The 20,801-nt window shown below is 46.8% G+C and overlaps 1 protein-coding gene across 1 annotated transcript in view; it reads right to left on the reverse strand.

Moving 5' to 3' along the window:
• The window catches only part of LOC135805892 (leucine--tRNA ligase, cytoplasmic-like), a 28,054-nt gene that overhangs the window by 3,130 nt on the left and 4,123 nt on the right, over nucleotides 1-20,801 (reverse strand). Inside the window, exons 6-34 of the mRNA XM_065320011.1 lie at nucleotides 20,481-20,561; nucleotides 17,175-17,333; nucleotides 15,672-15,763; nucleotides 15,258-15,446; nucleotides 14,516-14,579; nucleotides 14,083-14,150; nucleotides 13,688-13,784; nucleotides 13,381-13,521; nucleotides 12,608-12,695; nucleotides 12,015-12,091; nucleotides 11,701-11,751; nucleotides 11,063-11,203; nucleotides 10,855-10,932; nucleotides 10,546-10,631; nucleotides 9,809-9,874; nucleotides 9,252-9,334; nucleotides 8,175-8,310; nucleotides 7,473-7,565; nucleotides 6,997-7,125; nucleotides 6,705-6,756; nucleotides 6,214-6,277; nucleotides 5,895-6,007; nucleotides 5,075-5,236; nucleotides 4,333-4,416; nucleotides 2,990-3,058; nucleotides 2,245-2,397; nucleotides 1,073-1,180; nucleotides 510-617; nucleotides 48-152 (exon numbers count right to left, since the gene is read on the reverse strand). Coding sequence (XP_065176083.1) covers nucleotides 48-152; nucleotides 510-617; nucleotides 1,073-1,180; nucleotides 2,245-2,397; nucleotides 2,990-3,058; nucleotides 4,333-4,416; nucleotides 5,075-5,236; nucleotides 5,895-6,007; nucleotides 6,214-6,277; nucleotides 6,705-6,756; nucleotides 6,997-7,125; nucleotides 7,473-7,565; nucleotides 8,175-8,310; nucleotides 9,252-9,334; nucleotides 9,809-9,874; nucleotides 10,546-10,631; nucleotides 10,855-10,932; nucleotides 11,063-11,203; nucleotides 11,701-11,751; nucleotides 12,015-12,091; nucleotides 12,608-12,695; nucleotides 13,381-13,521; nucleotides 13,688-13,784; nucleotides 14,083-14,150; nucleotides 14,516-14,579; nucleotides 15,258-15,446; nucleotides 15,672-15,763; nucleotides 17,175-17,333; nucleotides 20,481-20,561 — 2,937 coding nt within the window. The remainder of the gene's footprint in view (nucleotides 1-47; nucleotides 153-509; nucleotides 618-1,072; nucleotides 1,181-2,244; nucleotides 2,398-2,989; nucleotides 3,059-4,332; nucleotides 4,417-5,074; nucleotides 5,237-5,894; nucleotides 6,008-6,213; nucleotides 6,278-6,704; nucleotides 6,757-6,996; nucleotides 7,126-7,472; nucleotides 7,566-8,174; nucleotides 8,311-9,251; nucleotides 9,335-9,808; nucleotides 9,875-10,545; nucleotides 10,632-10,854; nucleotides 10,933-11,062; nucleotides 11,204-11,700; nucleotides 11,752-12,014; nucleotides 12,092-12,607; nucleotides 12,696-13,380; nucleotides 13,522-13,687; nucleotides 13,785-14,082; nucleotides 14,151-14,515; nucleotides 14,580-15,257; nucleotides 15,447-15,671; nucleotides 15,764-17,174; nucleotides 17,334-20,480; nucleotides 20,562-20,801) is intronic.

Raw genomic sequence — 20,801 nt, forward strand, 5'->3', positions numbered from 1 at the left:
CTTGTGCTCATGGGATCGGTACACTAACCAGAGCATGCAGTACATACCTCTAGCGCCTTTTTCAGGTATGGCATATTCATCGCAAGCAACTTCTCCTCGTCAAATTCAGTGGACAGATTGAGTGCAGACACGCCATGCTTCGCTGTTTGGTCCTGGAGGTGGAACAATGGAAAAGGAAACTCAGTACTAAGGAAGCGAGTGGGGCTTCCCCATTCAACTCCCTCGACTAGTGGATACCAACACTGGTATGGTGTTTCAATCACAGCAGCATCAGCCAAAGTGCACCATTCTGGAAATCCATTATCACATGATCTGGTCCAAGATGCACCCAAAACTCAGTCTCAGTCCTACAAACTGAAATCAGTACAGAACAGTCAAGTGTTGGAACACGTTCAATCATGATGCCTACTTCGCAGACTGCCGTTGCCCCGTAGGAAAACAAATAACAAGTGAAGCATTGCTTTTGGCAGGGATAGCGTCTACCTCAGAAGTAGAACTGGTCCACTTACCTTCATGTATTCAACAAACGGCATGACTTTCTTGGCATACTTGCTCATACCATCAATATTGGTCAGCTGCCCGTACATAGTCTTGTTCTCTGGAAATTTGCCATTTCCCTGCAGCCCGGCATTCGATGCATGCGCATACAAATGGAACTCAGAATAGTTAGACAGGACAATTCACCCGCTTGCTGTGCTACTGTTGAAAGAGCTTCCCGCTGTCTGAACCGGACCTACACCAGCAATACGCTACCATCATCTCCTAGATTGAAAAGCAAAGAAAAGTCTAGCTGGCTAAGTACTTGTATGTGACGCATTTAAGATGACTGTGGGCATCAAAAGGCAGCTCGGACCTGGATACGATAGTGTTACATCAAGTTCTTACGCCAGCAGAATACATGCATTGTTAGCAGAACTGAGATTAACCGGACAGAAACACGTTCAACTTGTTCGCTGATGTCTCAGCAGTCAGCACACATGAAACCCCGGACAGAAGTGGCCTCAGGCAGATTGTGTTCCGGCTTATTGCACTTTTTTTACAAACTGCAGAATGTGATTCTTCCCGGCCTCACCTCGGTGTACACTTCCTTTAGGTATTTCAAAATATCCTGTTGCCATGGCAAATACTCGTTGGAGATGTAGATAGTGGCACCGATGGTGTATTTCATGCCTGCCACGTGCTGCAGGAAACACATGAATCAACAGAACCTGTAACACTAGGGGTGCATGCAAGCACGCAGGCCCGGCGATACGTGGCGGGTGAGCGCATCCCACGGGCCCTTTAGGTTGTGAGACATAGCAATTGTGACAAACACAGCACTAGCAAACCTGCAAGATCCGGGACAGCTAGATGTACATGTATTATTCACATGCATGAAAACAACTGACCAATGGGATCTGCTCGTCAAGAATATGGATGCAGGCATGTTCTGATCTGCGGATGTTCTTTACATTACCAGGTACTAACTGTTACGAAACTACCAGTTCTCAAGTATGAAAGGCCTTCTCGCTTGTGACATTGTGTTTGTTTCAATGCAGTTGTATCTCGACTCTGCCGTGCCGCTGATGTTTACGGCATGGTATACGCTACATGCGCTATGTGCGATTTGCTGTGTGCGCTGTACTTGTATGTTGTATGTGTATGCTTTTCTGATATACGCTGTCATTTTCACGCAATAACTAGATGGTGGTCTTAGTGTTAGTTCTTAGTCGATCGAAGTGAAATATACTGTTAAAGAGTCAATAGCTGTCCTCGTGCCGTGTGGTCGTTCGTTCCTGACACTTTTGAGAATCACAAGGGTTCACAACACTAACCGAACGAATACAGTGTTATATCCGGCCATGGAAACAACAAACTACTAGAGGAGGGAAGAGAAGAAAAAAGCTCTCAGCAGGTGGTGGGAATACAACGTCACCCCACTGCAAAAACCTAGAAAGCCGGGGTTGACTGCATGTTCACTGCTAACTGGAGAGGTGACCAATGCCTAAATTGCCACAGATCAAGCGATTACTACTGTCGTGGACATGGAAATCCAGTCGATTGACCGGGGCCGGCGCCCTCAGCACGTACAGAACAGCGCTTCATCTGATGCGACCAGCGCGCTGCAGCATGTGTGTACTGCTTACCCACGGCTGCATGGCCAGCGCCCTGAGGCCGCTGGACGTGCGACCGGATTTCCATGTCCACGACAGTAGTATGCCATTTCCAATGCCTAGGCAGCGGTTTGAGTAACCGTATGCTTACACCGGATTTGTCCTTCTTGGCCTTGGTGCTGATTGCTCCTTCGATGCGTGTGCGGAAATCATGCAGAACCGACTGCAGATACTGCGTTTCGGCAAGCTTCAGATCATCTATCTGACCTGCCACAGGCCATCGAGCATGCATGATGCTGCCTTCCTGTGCGGTGCAAAGCAGCACAGTATAATGACCAGTTGGTCAGCAGCCAATACTCTATGCCGCCAAAGGTAGCCATGGTAGATGCAGGCGAATATCATGGGGGTAGGGGTGGGGGGGGGGGGGGGGAGCTACAAACATTGGCATACAAAATCGCTACAACATCATTCGTCACGTTTACACTAATAGACATGTTATGTCCCCGGTAGGGACCGGCGGGTTCTGCTCGAAAAGGTGGCAGATTCTGCTCGAAAAGCAGTGAAATTGGCAGAACCATACAAACCTTATGGCGGGCAATTCCTCGAATTCTGCTCCATTTTTTATCCACATACCAAACATGCATGAAACTTACCAGAAAAAGTACCGAATTCTGCCAAATTTTCTGCCGGCAGAATCCGCCGGACCCTAGTCCCCGGTCAGTTGATTGCGGGTAGGGGACTGGATAGAGTAACCCTTACACTTGCAAGCAGAAGCAAATTAATACATACTACCCTAGCTGGGTGTGGCAACAGAACTCTGTTACAAGTGGGGTCAGGAGTGAATTCAACATGGCTAGTGCTTGGTGTGTCGATGACACCACTTGTGCTGTACCAACCTTTCCGAGCAATTCCCAGATGTGCTCACAGACATGTGGACAAAACGGAGCAAGCAACAAACATTGGACCTACACACCAGTGTGGAACAGATGAAGATACAAACCCAGATGAGTAAGACATTCAGAGAATCTTACTGAAGTTTAGGCAGCAACATCCTAGGGTCGTGAGAAAAAGCACCGAGCTGCACACTCGTGAATGATGACAAAATGAATAACGTAGTCATCTTACGATGTACTTCCTCCGCGTCATCGAAATTGTCGCAGTTTGACTAGTGACTTGTCACTTGTTACTGACAACTCCGTAAGCTAAGCCATTCAAAACTTATTACACAGTATGATAGTCTGAAGACTAGAGTAACGTTCCAGGACAGTTGGTCTGAGAGTTTTCATGCAGAGATGAAGTCCTCGTCGTCGCTGATGTCAATGGACGCAAAAATATCGTTCCGAAATATTTCAAGGAAGGTTGAAAGTTGGTCGCGCCTCATCTCAAACGCTTTGACTTTCTCCACAGGACAAGAGCTGCTATGCTTGTCGTCTGCTAGCTCTGGATGATTTCTACTTCACCACCAACGAAGCCTAGTAAGAATACACGATCGTTGCGAGGTCGGTTGATTACCGTCGGCGGAATCACCTCGATCTTGAAATGAACTTTTTTTAGCCGTGGCATGCCCATTTATTTTAGCTGTTTGGTCACAGCTCATGTAGCTCAGGTAAGTGTTCTATCGCGTCCAGCGCGCCCTGTTTTTCAGCATCACTGGTATACCATGGTACGGCACCTGCGCGTGCATCACTAGCACTACCTGTAGAGTCTACACGGCTCTTGCAGGTACAATCTTGTACTGAGTGTCTCAGCCAGAGCGACAAATTTTATCGCTGTTGCAGGCATTTAGTTTGCTGACCCCTCGATGTTTCTCCAAGCGCTGCCACTTGTTCCACGAAGTCATTCTCACCCCAGCTAAGGTAAAACAGTGATGAGGCTTGAGTGAATGGCCATAAGCACGAGAAATGTGCAGGCTGCAACGCCTGACTGATCTCCGCGAGTCGAAATTACCATCGCAGCGACATCAGCGAAGAAGTTGCGTCTAGTTCAAAAATTCCAGCTTCCAATAACAGAAAATAGAACTTTACCGTCACCCTATACTGATGACTATCGCCTATATACCATTCCCTGCCTCTGGTACGAGTGCTGGTGAGTAAATACCCCGTTTTATATCAAAAGTCAAACTGCGACAATTTCGATGACGCGGAGGAAGTATGATTATATTGACAGACAAGTACGGAGGCAGACATGCATACAGGCAAATATAGGAAGATAGCAAGGTGTGGCTGGATCCCTGACTAACCTCAATGAATCGCAGTATGAGATCCCTGTGCATTCCTTTATCACCAGATGCAGCAGCCATGTCACGATACTGGTCTCTGGCCGACTGCAAGGGAAAACACCATTGCTCAGCCTATGCAGTACATATAGACCGATACCCTGCGCAAATACCAACATCCACTGCTGCAAGGACAATCAGTAAAGAACTATGATTACTGCTAAAGTAGTCAATGCGGAAAGTACAGTAAGCGGTTGCACTGCATTTCTTTTTCTGGCCGTATTTCGCTAGGATCTGTTGGACACTCCCTCGCCCGACATTCCCTTTTGGAGACTCCTTCAACTGTAACTTATCGATGAGTGAGCAATGACGATCACGAGCCATCCAGGAAGGTGAACAGGTCCAAGCGTGCACAGTGACAACACTGCATGGAGCTCTTTCATCCACCAACTATCTCAACTATAGCTATAGTTGGTCAATGTAAGAGCTACATGACAAGCGGTCTGTATGAGAGGAGGATGAGGAGGAGGAGGAGGAAATGGCTTGCTGGCCGAGCATGAAATGAGACCTGGAATAGGAACTACAGCAGCCTGCGGTGATAGAAAAGAATTACCTGTGGCTTGAGTGACTATTAGCCTGGACCAATATTACCACCAGTGCTGTGGTGCCAGTGTGCTAGTTGATGTGGAGACAATGCCAACATGACAAAAATGAACGGGTTTTCAAATAACCATATTAGAAATCCGTATCATTTCGCCCTGCTCACCTGAAGTTCAAAGAAGCCGTATTTGAGAGCCTCCCTGTACAGCATTTTCCTGTAGCTTTCATCAGTCAGCTGAATGCTATTGTTGATGGCAGTCTCAAAGACCTGGTCCATGAACAGGTCTGCCGCTCCGGTTCGCAGAGAGTTGATGTTAGCGAGCACTTCCTGAAAAGAAATCGTGGACCAAGATCCCATTGCTACAGAACTATAATGTGGATAGGATGATCTGAAAACTCGATCAAAGGTGCAAATTCCAGAAGTACTCTACAATTTCCACATTCCCTTCCATAACTATTTCAAGAAGAAAGTGTCTTCTCCTAACAGAGGAGGTAGCGTTTCCTGCCGGCTGATTGACACTTGACTGACTCACGACTGCCATCTGGATCGAGAATATTGGACCATCCACTTGGCAGACCTGCAAAAACGCACCACTCCCCGCTCAATACACGGTGTTTCGGGGATTTCACCCCTCATGAGTTGAATTTGAGTAGGCTGATGGGCTTTGTGCTCCAAGATCACTGTGTTATGTAGTGCTCCCCGAGCCAATATATCGGGATACCAACTTACAGTGACGCTCTGTTTCCAGCGTGACAAATACCTCATGAACACCAGGCAGCAGTGTGAGTCAGGGTCATATATAGAGCTGTGAATACAGACGCTAAGGGTAGTTGATCACTCGTAACACTGTCATTTCCAATTATCTTTTGCATGCCCCCTCAGGATAACAATACAAACTGCATAACATCTCAGTTTGTATAACTAACTTTATTTCAAGTCTAGATTTGAACCTTCCGTACAGTAATCAGAAAAAAACATGGCCTACCTTTGTCCACTCAATCTGTGCATGAAGACGTAAAATACCATTGTCGGCGGTTTCCTCCACAAAGTTGGCGTCCTCAATGCCATCACCAGCATCAGCCAGCGCAAAACGCATTCCTGAACGATCACAGAAAATAATGTACGACTCCTGTTTGGGCTTGTTCCACTAGTATTATGATACAAACAAAGGAACAGCTTATATACGCTTCAGCCAGGCAGTGCCTAAGTATACCAGCAAGTGTATGCATGTATATTGACATCTGCTATTGCTGGTTCCAACATCTGCAACAAGCATGAAGGCTGCAAAGCGAAGATCTACTCACCGTCAGCAGAGAAGCGTTCCACGGCCTCGTGCAGAGTCAAGAAGTTTCCCGTGGACTTGGCCATCTACACCACAGGAACCACGGCATTCACTGGTCATTCACTAGTCTCGTGCTTCACCAATTTTAACGCCTTCATTTCATAGTGTATGACCAATGGCAATATCACCACGCATAACAGCAATCCTGCACAAATACTAGTCCATGGTCCCGTTGTGCTATTGGCTTTCCTAATGTCCGTGTGTCGAATAGAACATGATCCACAACGGTCATTGCTTTGAGATACACACGCCGGCACACCACCCATTGCAAGATGGCTGCTTCAGGGCATGAAGAGTCAAGTCCAGACACCACCCATTGCAAGATGACTGCTTCAGGGCATGACGAGTCAAGTCCAGACACCGCCCATTGCAATATGGCTGCTTCAGGTTAAGAGGACCAGCCACTGATCGTAATAGTGCTCACAAACAATTGTATCCAATACTACAACTTACCTTTTCCGAATTCAAAAGCAAGTGTCCATTGGCCCGCACTGACTTTGGCCACCTGCAATCCACCACAAGGAAGACATCAATCATATTCTGGGTTATTGTGGTTCATTTTCATGGTCTACGCATAAAGAGTACAGTATCTGCAGACAACTGATCAGTCTTGTTCCAAAAACCAATGGTGGTGCTGGGAGAGGGAGCTGGGGAGAGAAAGAGAGAGAGAGGGGGGGGGGAGATAAGTGACTGTTTCCCTTGCAGAATGCTAAACATGCCCACCCAGCCCACCCGACCGTCTTACCGATCAGGCTGCTCCGGCCAGATAGCGCCATGATTGTACATGAAGTAGGTCAGGTGATTGGGAACAAGGTCTTTGCCAGATACGCGCAAGTCCAGTGGGTAGAAGTAACGGAATTCGTTGCGCATTTTCCTGAAAATAGTCAGCACATACACAAACATCAACGTAAGTCAAGTACACACAGCAGTATGTTGACGACCAGTTCAAAATATTTCAACATACTACATGTACAATCTCACATTTACAGGGCACATTTTGACCCTGGGGCTGAGATAAAGCACAACTTGAGTCATGGCTATGCATTGGCCTCCCTTCCTAGCATTCATACTGTAGTTAGACACTTCTTCCAGAAAGGCACGAGGCTAGGTGAGGGATGCCGCATGATGAAGGCGTCTTGCCTCACGACCAGATACAGTTGTCTATATAGTTGAGAGATGCTGTGGTATCCTTACGACTCAGAACGCAACAACTTCACTTACTGAAGAGTATCCACTGGAATCGTGCAGTCCTGGGGTGCCGGCTTGTCCTCATAGAAGATATGGTCCCAAACTTCTGGTGTCATCTGCTCTGGTCTAATGTGGGATATTATCAACACAAGCAGTGGCAGCAGAAGAAAAATCAAACAAAAAACTAGACCAAAAGAATCTGCAATGAAGTCATTGTGAAACCTAACCATAGAATACTGAGTCTAGCTGACACATTGTGCATCTTCAGTGCAGACTGATGGCATGGTATACATGTAGCAGTGGTGGTAGTGATGATGGTGATGGTGTTGGTGTTGGAGTTAATGGTGGTGGTGGTGGTGGTGTTGGTGTTGGGGTTAGTGATGATGGTGGTGGTGGTGGTGTTGGTGGTGGTGGTGGTGTTGGTGGTGGTGGTGTTGGTGGTGGTGGTGTTGGTGTTGGGGTTAGTGATGATGGTGGTGGTGGTGGTGTTGGGGTTAGTGATGATAGTGGTAGTGTTGGTGGTGGTGTCAGAGAAAAATGGTCAGGACCAGGGATAAAGTGCAGAGAGGGTCAAGAAAGGAGGAGGAGGAGGAGTAGGAGGAGGAGGAGGAGGAGGAGGAAATACCAGAATGGGGTGGAAAGGAGATTGTACAAGCCTGACGCTATGCCTTCACTCCTTCGCAGTGTGCGTGTACGCCTAGCATGACCAACTGCAAATGAATTCCTTTCACTAACCTTATATCGCCAAGGCCAGGCTTCGAGCCATCAACCACACTTTGCAAGAAATGAGCCACTGTGTAGTAAGCCATGTAAATTGTACTGTCTGACAGAGACTCGATGATTGCTGTCTCATCCCATGGCAATCTGGTACCTGTCCACACACACACACACACACACACACACACACACACACACACACACACACACACACACACACACACACACACACACACACACACACACACACACACACACACACACACACACACACACGGAAAGCTCAGAATGTGAATGTCACCTGGACGTGTCCATGCAGGATATGCTAGCACGCTTTCATGTGCAGTCTATTTTGTATGTGTGTGCGTGGGGGAGAGAGGGGGGGGGGGCTGAGGTGGACTGAAACAGCTGGTTGAGACTACTAGCAGGGCCGGAGGCTGCTTCCGCGGAGCGGCTGAAGGGCCATCTTTAAGGGGGGGGGGGTCTGGGGGTCGTCCCTCAGAAAAAAAATTGGAATTTAGACGGCAAATCCTGCACTCTGGGCGACTCCCTGTACAAAATCATACATCGAGACTTTTTCTCCCCGGTTTTGGACATTACACGTGGACCGACTTTTTTTTTTTTTTTGGTACGGCCATGGCCATACCAGTGGCGCCGGCCCTGACTAGCCAATAGCTTGTAAGTAGAGATAAGCAGCATCATAACCAGCAATTATATGACATCCCACAGAGTCCGAAATTCCGTAAAATATTTGCACATTTACTGCAGAGATTGATCTAGGAAGGAAGAAAATAGCTCGGAACTGTGGCCATAATCGAAATGTAAGGCATCAAATCAGTGAACCACGCCAACAAGACAAACAGTTACACAACGAAAAACGAAAGTGAAAAACATCGAACAACCTACGGTATAATCAAGCCTTGCCCTTACCCGGCCTGACTCCACTCTTGATGGTGCAAATCTTAGGAATTACAGCAGCAAAACTCTACTCTAGCTAGCGAGAGGGGGGGGGGGGGGGGGTACACCAAGCAACATAAGGTGATCAAGAGAACAGTCATGGGTGTATGCTGGCCACGACGACTGATGTACACTTACCCATGCCATAGATCCTGGCGCATGCGTGATCATGCAGCCAGTCTAGTGTCTTGACAAAGTTATGTCTTGTCTCTTCAGAGTATCTGAATGGCAAAAAGAAACAACGCCAAGCAGTCTAGGTTTTTGCAGTATAGGCATTAGGTGCATGTTAAACAAGTAATGGAGGATAAAGAAAATCTTTCCATCTTACATCTCTCCCCCACATCTGCTTTCCCATTCAAGTGATTTCGATTCTTTGAAATTTCCAGCTCATATGCCATACTTATGCGCATAAAATATGCAATTTTTGTGGGTCGATCTTTCTCACATAATAGTTACATGCGCTTGTAATTGTGTTACCAGTACGGAATATGGTGATTGCACATTAATTTCTTAAAACATGGCATTTTAGTGGCATCAGTGTATCGCGGAGTTTAGTTCACTTATAGGCCAGTGCGCGTATATGTGAGGCTGCGCTTGTACTCAGATATAGGCACATGTGCTTTCATGCGCGTCATTACAGTGTCCATAGCACACCTCCAGTAAAGGCTAATAAGAATGGAGTATCCGTGACTTACGTCTCAAGCTGTGCCAAGACATCCCTGGCTTGTTGCTTCCACTGCTCGTCTCCATATTGCAGCACCCTACAGGACGGATCATAGCAATCATCATGCGGCAATGCACTCATTGCAGAGCCAGTATTGTACTCACGCCTCTCCGGTTAGGTACATGTATGCTGCAGTCCAGAATAAACTAGGAACTCGGGATTTGGCATGAGCACAACATGGATGAAATGCACAGTGATTTTTGGTCTTCGGTCACTTTGCAGTGTGTGTAATCTTCACACCTCCCACCATTTTTTGGGCTCCCTTTGCGCATTGATCCCTGAGGGTGTTAGGGTTCCTAGGGATGCGCGAATGATCAGCCTGGCTCAGTGACTCTCAAGAAAACAAACTGTGTAACTCGGTGCGTCCCTGAGGACTATCTGTGAGTGCAGAGAGGGATAGTATTCAGCTTGATATGCTTAAGTACATTAGATAGTTGTGCTCAAACTTGCTACAACATACTACAGCACTGTGATGAGATGCTTTACTTCTGTTTTCTCTCCCTCCTGTGTCCTGTGCTTGCCATGTGTAAACCATACATGCAGTGTACTGTGAACCCATTTACACACATTGAAGTAATTTTGTGGGCAATACAAGGAGACTGTGACAAAGTGACCCCCTGAGTGTATTTTCCACACACTGAACCTACTACTCTACTGTATGGCCCGGCTACCTCGACCATAGGACAAACTTGAAGCAGCATGACTCACCATTGGTCACACTTTGCCACAACACATTCCTCCCCGGAGCGAGACACGACCAGCCTCTCGGGTTCATAGTAGACCAGGGCTTGATTCTGCAAGAGTCGCAGAGAATAGAAGACCGCCCACCAGTGATGATCAGGCATGGCCAACGATTACTGCCAGGATGAATACAAGTATTTCAGTATGTCCATTGTTCTGTATGGTTTTAGGACTAAACAATAATTTGGTCTCTTGCATAGGCCATGTAATGCAAAATCAATTTTCAAGTTTTGTTAGACATTCCCTATGTACAATCAAAACCTGCAATATGCTCACCTCCTTCACCAGCGACTTCTTGAGAATCTCCTTGGCATCCTGCACCTTCATTCCTTTGCACTCTCCAGTCACCATAACCTTGTTAGCAAAACAGATCGGATAAGAAGCAGCGGGTGTAGTATCAGTGCAAGCTCACAGAAAGAAAGGACTGGCAATCAATGTCACGCTTGGACAGCTACAACGCACCGGGAAACATTGCCTGACTTACACCTTCATAGAAGCCTTTCTGATAGGTCTTCTCCTTGGCTTCAGCCAGCTGCTTGGTGTCGTTCTGGCTGTTGACCTTGAACATTTCACAAGCCGTCTTTGCTGCCAGCTCGCCAAAGCCTGGAATGTCAATGATGGGAATCTGACAGGAAGATTGGGATAACATCGATAGGATGGTGAGATAGGATACGTAACAGGTCTTGAATGTAACGACATTGAATTGTATTATCATTCTGTATTCCAGTGATGACAACTCGAGAAAACGGGTGGGTCGTCATAAAAGTGCCCACTTGCAGATCCACTTCTCGATATTTGTGGATAACATAGGGTGGGTGATAATGGCAGCTGACCCCTTGTGCAGCAGGTTGGTGCATACGTTAATTAACTTCTTCAAACATGCTTGTACTTCAAAGTATGCACCTACAGAAAAAACTGGATAGAAATGGATCCAAAGGTCAGAATTGTCATGACTTTGGCCTGGCCTGTACATAGCACTTTCAAATCCTATGAGGATTGTGTTGCTCAACAGTGCATACTGAGTGCAACAAGATTAGAGTGCAGATGGAAAGACTTACAACCACACCTCTCTAGCTTCTCTTAAGTATATTATGTCAATAAGGAACCAACTAGTATCCTCACCGGCTCAAAGTCCACCATCTCTTCTGTGATCCCAAACTTTTGGCGAAGACCCTAGACAGCAAGATAATGCCAACATGTATAGCCGAAATCAACTTACTTCGAAGTAAAAAGAAACTACAAAGAAATTCTCCTTAGAATAGAAGCTCCAATCAGCACGCGGTGCAAGCAAAAGTGGTCGATAAAGCCAGGTGTTCTTTAGAACCAGGTCCCACAATGTCTGTGTAAACTGTCGGTGCATGGAAAAAAGGTGGTTAAGAGCAGGTGGTCACTAAACCCAGAGGTTGCTTACAACAGGTTATACTGTAGGCACTAACCTCCTTCCTCTTCAGATCTCGTAGAGCGGCATAGTCATCAGGTGAGTCAGACGGTACAGATGTCACCACGCCAGTGCCTGTGCAGACGATTACACACACACACACAACACGTACAGATGTCACCACGCCAGTGCCTGTGCAGACGATTAGACAGTTGTGTAAGAGAAGAGAGTGAAGGGCAGGGACATCAGAGCTGCGTCAGTGGCCATGCAATGCAGAGGGACATGCAGCATGGAATGGAATGTGGTAGGCGATGGGGGAATTTGTGGACAGTCGAGCGCTTGTAGGCTGCTGAACAAATACAGTGCATTTACACGGCATTATTCCAGCCATGTTGAAAGGGATCGAGGCATTTGATTATACTCTAACGGCCCACAAACGTATCCACAGAATAGATGAACTTGGACCATTCAGCGAGTGTGTAGGACAGGGGAGCAACCAAACTTTCATGTTTTCATGATTACTTCTGGTCAGTTCATCTCCAGGATTGCTATTTGTCGCAATCGCATCCTGCAATGCTGGTCTCTAAACCCCTTCATGAATCCAGTGATCATTAGTAATGAAATGTATTTAGCACTATCAATGCGTCTTACCCTTGTTTTCCTTGATGGTCATCATGGGCAGTGTGTACACCGTCCCGTACTTAGTCCTCGGTGCAGACAGCTTCACACCTAGCAAATCCTATGCCAGAAGAATCGAATAAGAAAATTGTATGCATTCGAACACCATACGAGCATGCACGAGATGCCATGCCCCACAGTTCTGTCTGTCGCCGAAGAACGGTGTGTGTGTGTGTGTGTGTGTGTGTGTGTGTGTGTGTGTGTGTGTGTGCGTGTGTGTGTGTGCGTGTGCGTGCATGTGTGCGTGCGTGTGTGTGAGGAGGGATCAGCGTTATAGCCTAGGTCTGTGTAGTTGACACACCATGTATCTACACTGAGCCATAGTGTACCATGTATCTACACTGAGGCATAGTGTACTTTGTGAAATCCAAGCCTGTTTGTTCCTCCGCTCCCGGGCAGTACTGTAGGCATGTTAGACTCTTGTTAGAGTACTTCACGCACACACCTGAATTGTCTGGGTTATGAGTAGAGAAAAAGGAGTTGTGCATTGTTTATCCCTGACATATCTCCATTAATGTAATGTCCAACATGCATTAGGCACATAATACTGCTGGTGAAGTCTCACCGAATGGAGTGGTGTCATTGCAGAATGTTCATCCCAAACAGTATTCACCATGTCAGCAAGTTCTTCATGCTCCAAGTATGTGAAATGTGGGAAGAAAGACCTGGCAACCATTAGTTGAGGGAGTTGAAACATCACTAGCCAATTTACCAGCACGTTTATACAATATTTCTTGCTACCTCACCTTGCCCTCGATTTCTGCCAAGATGTCCAGTTTTCCGAACTCAGCTGCCTCCCTCGATAAGATCTTCTGGTAGGCCATGTTGCGTCCAGCGCGATGCGTGCTCACGAAGATCTCACCATCGGCATTCTCAAAGGCAACATACTACACATAAGAAATAACGGAAAGTGGAAATTTTAAGTGCTCCTCGATAAACAATCCCACTCTACGGAGCTATTCATTGACATTCGTTGTCATTCATTATAATAGTTAAACAACTCCATGAGATATGGAGAATTGATAATGTGCGTATTGACGACATTCGCAGTACCTTGATGTTAGGATGCATCCAGCAGTTCGTCTGCCCGTACATTGTCTCAGGACGCAGGGTAGCAGCAACAAGGAAAACAGGCTTCTGACCGGCAAACCTGAGGATCGAGAAACACATCCACACAAGGCTATAGAGACCCCCAATGGAGCAGGTTTCAAAATTGTTGAGCTCTGAGGATTTTCGTTCCTTCTGCTGGTGTCACCATATCAACAGTCTCTACATATGGTGGACATGTACACAACACCAGTTACTACCAAACTCTTGTACTCTAGTACTGTGCAACACTATTTACAAAATGGAGGCATGAGACTGCCTGGGTGACAGTACTGTCATCCTTGTCCTTAGCTGACTATGACACTGAGGCTAGAAGTAGGAGCAGGGCAGCCTCAACTCACGCCAGTTTCTCTGGGAGTGGCTCTTGCACCTTCATCTTGATCAGCGTGTATTCCTGGCCATCGACACCCTGCACAGGATACAGCACCATGAAACATTCTGCTATTACACATGTCACAGATATGTTTGCTTAATAGGCTTGGTCTTACTAGGAATTTCAGAGAGCCGATATCGACTAGTAGGTGCGGACCTGAGTCCCATATTCTTCGGGTATTCATAACCAAATTCCTAAAAATGTGCTGTTGAAGATACCAAGCGGTTTAGGCTTGTATATTGGCACAATGACTAGTGCAGGGGTTCCCCAATACAAAAAAGGACTGGTAGCCATATTTCGTTCATACGTAAGCGGGCTGAGACTTGGCATTACAGCAACCATGCTGGGATATACGCTCAAGGGATAATTAATTTCCATGACGACGTCAAGTCTGGTCTTACTTCTCCACTGGCGCGGTCATGGTCCATACATGGCTGACCATCTCGAGGTGAGTAAATGGTGTAGCTGCAGCGGAAACAAACGACCGCCAGATACAGTACTGCAAGTCAACAAGTATTCGGCGCATATTTATATTCGGCTCTTTTCGGCCTGGTCATGTTTGGCCGAAAATTGTTGCGGCCGAAACTTTGTTTTGCAAGGTTCAGTGTGACAGTGTACACAGGCGGCAGCAGTACAGGCCGAAATGGGTATTACCCCTGGTAGGCCTAAATGGGTATTACCCCTGGTAGGCCGAAATGGGTATTACCCCTGGTAGGCCGAAATGGGTATTACCCCTGGTAGGCCGAAATGGGTATTACCCCTGGTAGGCCGAAATGGGTATTACCCCTGGTAGGCCGAAATGGGTATTACCCCTGGTAGGCCGAAATGGGTATTACCCCTGGTAGGCCGAAATGGGTATTACCCCTGGTAGGCCGAAGTGGGTATTACCCCTGGTAGGCCGAAGTGGGTATAACCCCTGGTAGGCCGAAATGGGTATTACCCCTGGTAGGCCGAAATGGGTATTACCCCTGGTAGGCCGAAATGGGTATTACCCCTGGTAGGCCGAAATGGGTATTACCCCTGGTAGGCCGAAATGGGTATTACCCCTGGTAGGCCAAAATTTGTAGGCTTACAGTGTGTATAGCAAGTATCACTGCAACCAGAAGTACACGATCAAACATGGCCGGTGGGGCTCCCTCTTACCGATCCCCGTACTCCAGTTTGCCACGGTCCTTCAAGCGCAGGAAGTGCCACTTGACAAACGTGTCATAGTAGGGGTTTTCATCGGTTGTGATGAATGATCGTCTCCAGTCGACCTTGATCCCCATGCTCTTCAGGTCACTCTTTGCAACCGGGGGAAAGTACCTTAGCCAATGTTTGGCATCCACGAATCTGAACAGGACAACCAGGAAAGAGCCAGGACATGTGCAGTGCAGAGAGGTAAACTTTGACGGTCTATATTCTTGCTCTCTAGTGATCCATCCTGCGCTTTTTTCAAATCACAATCCATCTAAAATGACTGCCTTATTCAGGTAAGTGATTGGCCAGCTTTGACTGTGAGTTGTATTCATCAACTAGCGGCAAATAACGCATACAAGCCAAGTTCCTTGTACATACTTCTTGATTTCCTCATCACTGAGACCCAGGGATCGCATGATCTCCCACTGGAACTTGCAGACACCTGACTTGGCTTGCACCTTGGACTTGGGCTACACATGCACACACACATGCACACACACACACACACACACACACACACACACACACACACACACACACACACACACACACACACATAACACCATTTGGAGACACACATCCGTACGAGTATATTATGTTCATCAGCAGAGTAAGGACACTTGCGTGGGTACATAGCTGCCTACTAATTCATGCAACATAAAAAGTAATGGAAAAGATAGGCAGGGGCGTCGGAAGGTATTTTAATGTAGTACGGTCACCCATCTGAAGTACAATTATTATTTACCCGTAGGGGGGTGGTGACTGAGCCGAAAATTTTGGAAATTTACATCCCAGATCAGCGTATTTTATTGATTCACGGGGTATCTGGGACAAAAGTGGTACGGTCAATACCGTAGTGACCGTACCGTGTGCGCCGCCTCTGATAGGAATTTTGACTTCCCAACGAGGACTGGATATGGCCAACCCATGAACATACTGCCATGCCCACAACTGTAACAGCTACTGAATAAAGTCTTCTTATCTCAACACATGTGAAAAGCAAAACTTGGAATGGATTTTCAGTCTGCTGACAAATGCTGAATGGAAAATACTCTTGCTGCACTGCCACGTCCTCGAACCAGATACAGAGCGGCTGGCCTGTATAATATTTCTTCCCCTGTAGAGGCGACGGTTTCAAATAGGACATAGGTTGCAAACCGGAACGGACTCAATATTCACTTTCTCTCTTGGTATTTTGATTAGAAAACATAATATAGCACAGTGCGACTACGATGTGTTATACTCCGAGCCAAAATTTCATGGCTATGCGATGACCAGAAGCGCCATACCAAGCAGGTGAGTTTTTGACGTGTTGCTTCGCACTGCGACTTGAGTTTTACGACTTTCGAAAAATCAACTTCTTGTCGCAGGTAAACAGCGGCTCGCCTCTCGCAAATAAAGTACCGCATACCAATCAAAACTAATGGAAGCACACACAAGGCTTATTGTTACTCTATACTGGCCCCCGTGGAGCGATAGCAATTACCTAATTTCAGACCCAGAGTGAATTTGATGTGCACTCTAAAACCTGTCCGGTTTGGAGCCACCTCTGATTTGAAGCGAAAAATTGGGCAACTTGGAGGCAATGGGTCAACACAAAGGAGTGGCTCAGTTCGATTGACTCTGGCCTCAGAGCAAACTTCAACATGCCAGTTTCCTTCCACAAACATATTTCGAGTGAACAATCAACGCTGATGATCGGTTTGGGTCTATACAAATTTGGCTGTCAAGCCGTTCCGGTATCGAACCGTCACCTCTACTGTCCAGTATATCTCAATCTAGAATATCTGCATTAGAGGTATTGGACCTTCAATACAGACCTTTGGAATGCAACAACACCTACAATCGCCACAGTAGGAGTAAAGTTCCATAATGTCTCACCTTCTTGACATACTTCTTGGGTTCTTCTGTGTACTGTGGCTCAACAACGTCATCAGCAGGCTGCGATTCAGTGCCAGTGGAGGCCTCGTCTGCTGCAGTTTGAAAGTTGGGTGGATAGCCATACTCATCCATTTCTCTTTTCAGCTTGTCGGCGCATGCCTATCACATAATGGCAAGGAAGAAATCATTAAGAGAGCATGTCTGAGAATACCAAAGTATGTGTGCAAGTGGATCTCTCCGATTTCGCTCAAAATTTGCAGGTAGGTTCCCTTTGGGGTGTGGATCGATTGTGCAAAGCCCTTGAAAAAGTTTCTGAGGAGAACCTTGAAATTTGGATACCCCTCAGAAATGGCCGAAATAACACATTATTTATGGGTCTAGAAACGAGTCACGCCACAGCGTATACGAACAAGCTATGAACAAAACTCCATCAAGCCAACCTTGCCTCACCTTAGAAGAGTTCCTGGAGCAGTACCGCTTAGCCACGCCAGGATCCCAGAAGACGAGGTCCATCACCCCCTGACGCCACAAATGATCGTCTTGAAAATTGCCAATTTACAAGCGCTGGCAAAACAGCCAGCTACGTCCTCAATTGGCCTGAACTATACACCGGCAGATAGTAGAACACCTCTTCTAGCGCTGAGGACATGTCCCCCATCTTCCTTTTGGGGTTTTCTTGAAATAAACTTTTTTGAATTTTTCCACTCGACCATGCTGAAATACGGCCAAAGTCATACCTGCGCAGGAAAGCTCGCCCCTCCGCGACGTCTCCTCAGCAATTTCTACTCCAACACTACTCCCATGGCCGCAGAACAAAGTGTTATGTTGGCTCTGACAAGGAAAAGCAGCGGTGATCACTTGTCACTCCAAACGACAAGCTTCTCCTTGCGCCACCAATATTTTTTTGTGCGACTGTTGATGCAAAAGTGACTGTAGTCCTGAGCGCAGTTTTTGAATTTTATTGCAACATGCACGGTGAGATCGCGTGCTCTGTGACGTAGGATGACGCTTCCTGGATCACGACACGCGGCCATCGATCGCGAACGTGACTGGAACGCTACTCGGAACAGACCATGATGGCAGAGGTAAGATTAGCTGTATTTCCTGCTTGATCTACTGAGAACCCTCGCAATCTGTCCTTGGAGTGTTGCAATGGCAGCAAGCCGTTGAAATATGCCCCCATTACAGCATGGAGAGTTATTCATCTTTCACACTTACCTCCTGCAATCCCGAACATAGTCCAACAGTAAAAGTCCTTTGTTTTCATGTCGATGCTCGACAAAAGCTGCTAGCGCGGTCGCTTTGTGTTGACTGGCACGCGAGCAGCACTGGCTCCACGAACTTGTCGCGTGAACTGCATGAGAGATTTCTTACGTCAGAATGAATGTGATTTTCATCATCATTTCACTGGTCTTCGACCTACGTGGTCAGGGAAAGTCCCGGTTCCTAGGCCTACAACACGGTCAGCGTGTTCTTGAGCGCAGTAACTACACAAGTGTGATCACTTCCAGACCAACGGGCGTTCAAGGCGAGTAACAAGCGCACTTGACGAAGGTGACTCTGAAATCTCGTGAGCCGTGATCCACGCGACTTGGCATCCTTGCGTCACAAGGCACGTGATTTCACCGTGCCTCTTGTAGTAAAATTCAAGAATTGCGCTCATGCCTTCAGTCACTTTTGCATCAACAGTCGCACAAAAAATTATTGGTGGCGCAAGGAGAAGCTTGTCGTTTGGAGTGACAAGTGATCATCGCTGCTTTTCCTTGTCAGAGCAAACAATACAGTTTGTTCTGCGGCCTTGGGAGTAGTGTTGGAGTAGAAATTGCTGAGGAGACGTCGCGGAGGGGCGAGCTTTCCTGCGCAGGTATGACTTTGGCCGTATTTCAGCATGGTCGAGTGGAAAAATTCAAAAAAGTTTATTTCAAGAAAACCCCAAAAGGAAGATGGGGGACATGTCCTCAGCGCTAGAAGAGGTGTTCTACTATCTGCCGGTGTATAGTTCTGGCCAATTGAGGACGTAGCTGGCTGTTTTTCCAGCGCTTGTAAATTGGCTATTTTTAAGACGATCATTTGTGGCGTCAGGGGGTGATGGACCTCGTCTTCTGGGATCCTGGCGAGGCTAAGCGGTACTGCTCCAGGAACTCTTCTAAGGTGAGGCAATGTTGGCTTGATGGAGTTTTGTTCATAGCTTGTTCGTATACGCTGTGGCGTGACTCGTTTCTAGACCCATAAATAATGTGATATTTCGGCCATTTCTGAGGGGTATCCAAATTTCAAGGTTCCCCTCAGAAACTTTTTCAAGGGCTTTGCACAATCGATCCACACCCCAAAGGGAACCTACCTGCAAATTTTGAGCGAAATTGGAGAGATCCACTTGCACACATACTTTGGTATTCTCAGACATGCTCTCTTAATAAGGTTGAGGGAGTTAGAATGGCAAACGTCAGTAGGAAACAAGACTACCACCTCCAGGACTCAAACCAGGGACCATCGCTCATGGCCAGTGACACGCTACCACTAAGCTATGGCGTAGTCATGATACCAGCAGCGAAAGAAGAAAGAAGAAATCATCCGAGTCCAATGTTAATTGGAAAAGTATATCAACCAGTCATCCCCAAACGCCATAGTAATCAAAATATGTGCCAAATATTCTGGGTGGAATGAGCGCACAATTTCGTAGATGCTGTAGGTACATGAATAGAAGTGATATTTAATCTGTAGTAGGCTGCTGATGAGCATAATGACCTAACTAACATTAGCACACCTTTGACCTTTGACGCCCATCGCCGGAGGCGATGATAGCAATGCTACGGCAGAAGCCATAGCAACTTGTGCTGGGATTGCACCATTCAACAGCTTGCAAGGCTGAAGAATTGACCGTCACTATTCAGCCTGGTCTACACCATACAGCTATTTTGAAGTGACTTTTTTTCTGGTCAGTGAATCCCTATTTTTGGTCTTTTTCTTTTTTTTTTCCCGCACACACATCACATCACATATTCCGGCATGTACTGGCTGTTGGTAACCACCCAGGAGAATGAAAGAAAAGTCAGGAAGAGTCTGAGAAAGAGAAGAAAGACGTGTGTGACCATTAGCAGACATACATACATGCACACTAACACACACACACACACACACACACACACACACACACACACACACACACACACACACCCTGCACGTACACACAGACAAGGTCCAGCGGAATTCGTCTCAACTCTGAGTTTCTTGCTTTTAAAACTCCATCATCATAACCATATTCCATACACATTCAGGTACTTCAGTAGTCATAACTTAGTGACTCACCGGTATGGGCATGCCAGTACAGTGGAAGCCGAACGGAAACAGACATTTCTTGCCCTTCAGGCGTTGGTAGCCAACAGCAAACTTGCCAGGGCGCAGGGAAGATCACAGAGACCGACATGACCACAGCATGCCAAACAGGAAAACAAACAGCGTAAGACCGGGCATTGATCACGATGTTGAAGCAATCCATAAATTCATGCATTGTGTTGTACCACTATAGACTGGCAAATGCTATCTCCATTGATATAGTTAAAAAAAGTTAAAACTATGGTTGACTGTGTGCCCGGAGCTATCTTGTCAGCAAATACCGGCCCATCATGT

This window comes from Sycon ciliatum, chromosome 1 (genome assembly GCF_964019385.1).
Source record: "Sycon ciliatum chromosome 1, ocSycCili1.1, whole genome shotgun sequence".
In the NCBI taxonomy this organism is placed as follows: Eukaryota; Metazoa; Porifera; class Calcarea; order Leucosolenida; family Sycettidae; genus Sycon; species Sycon ciliatum.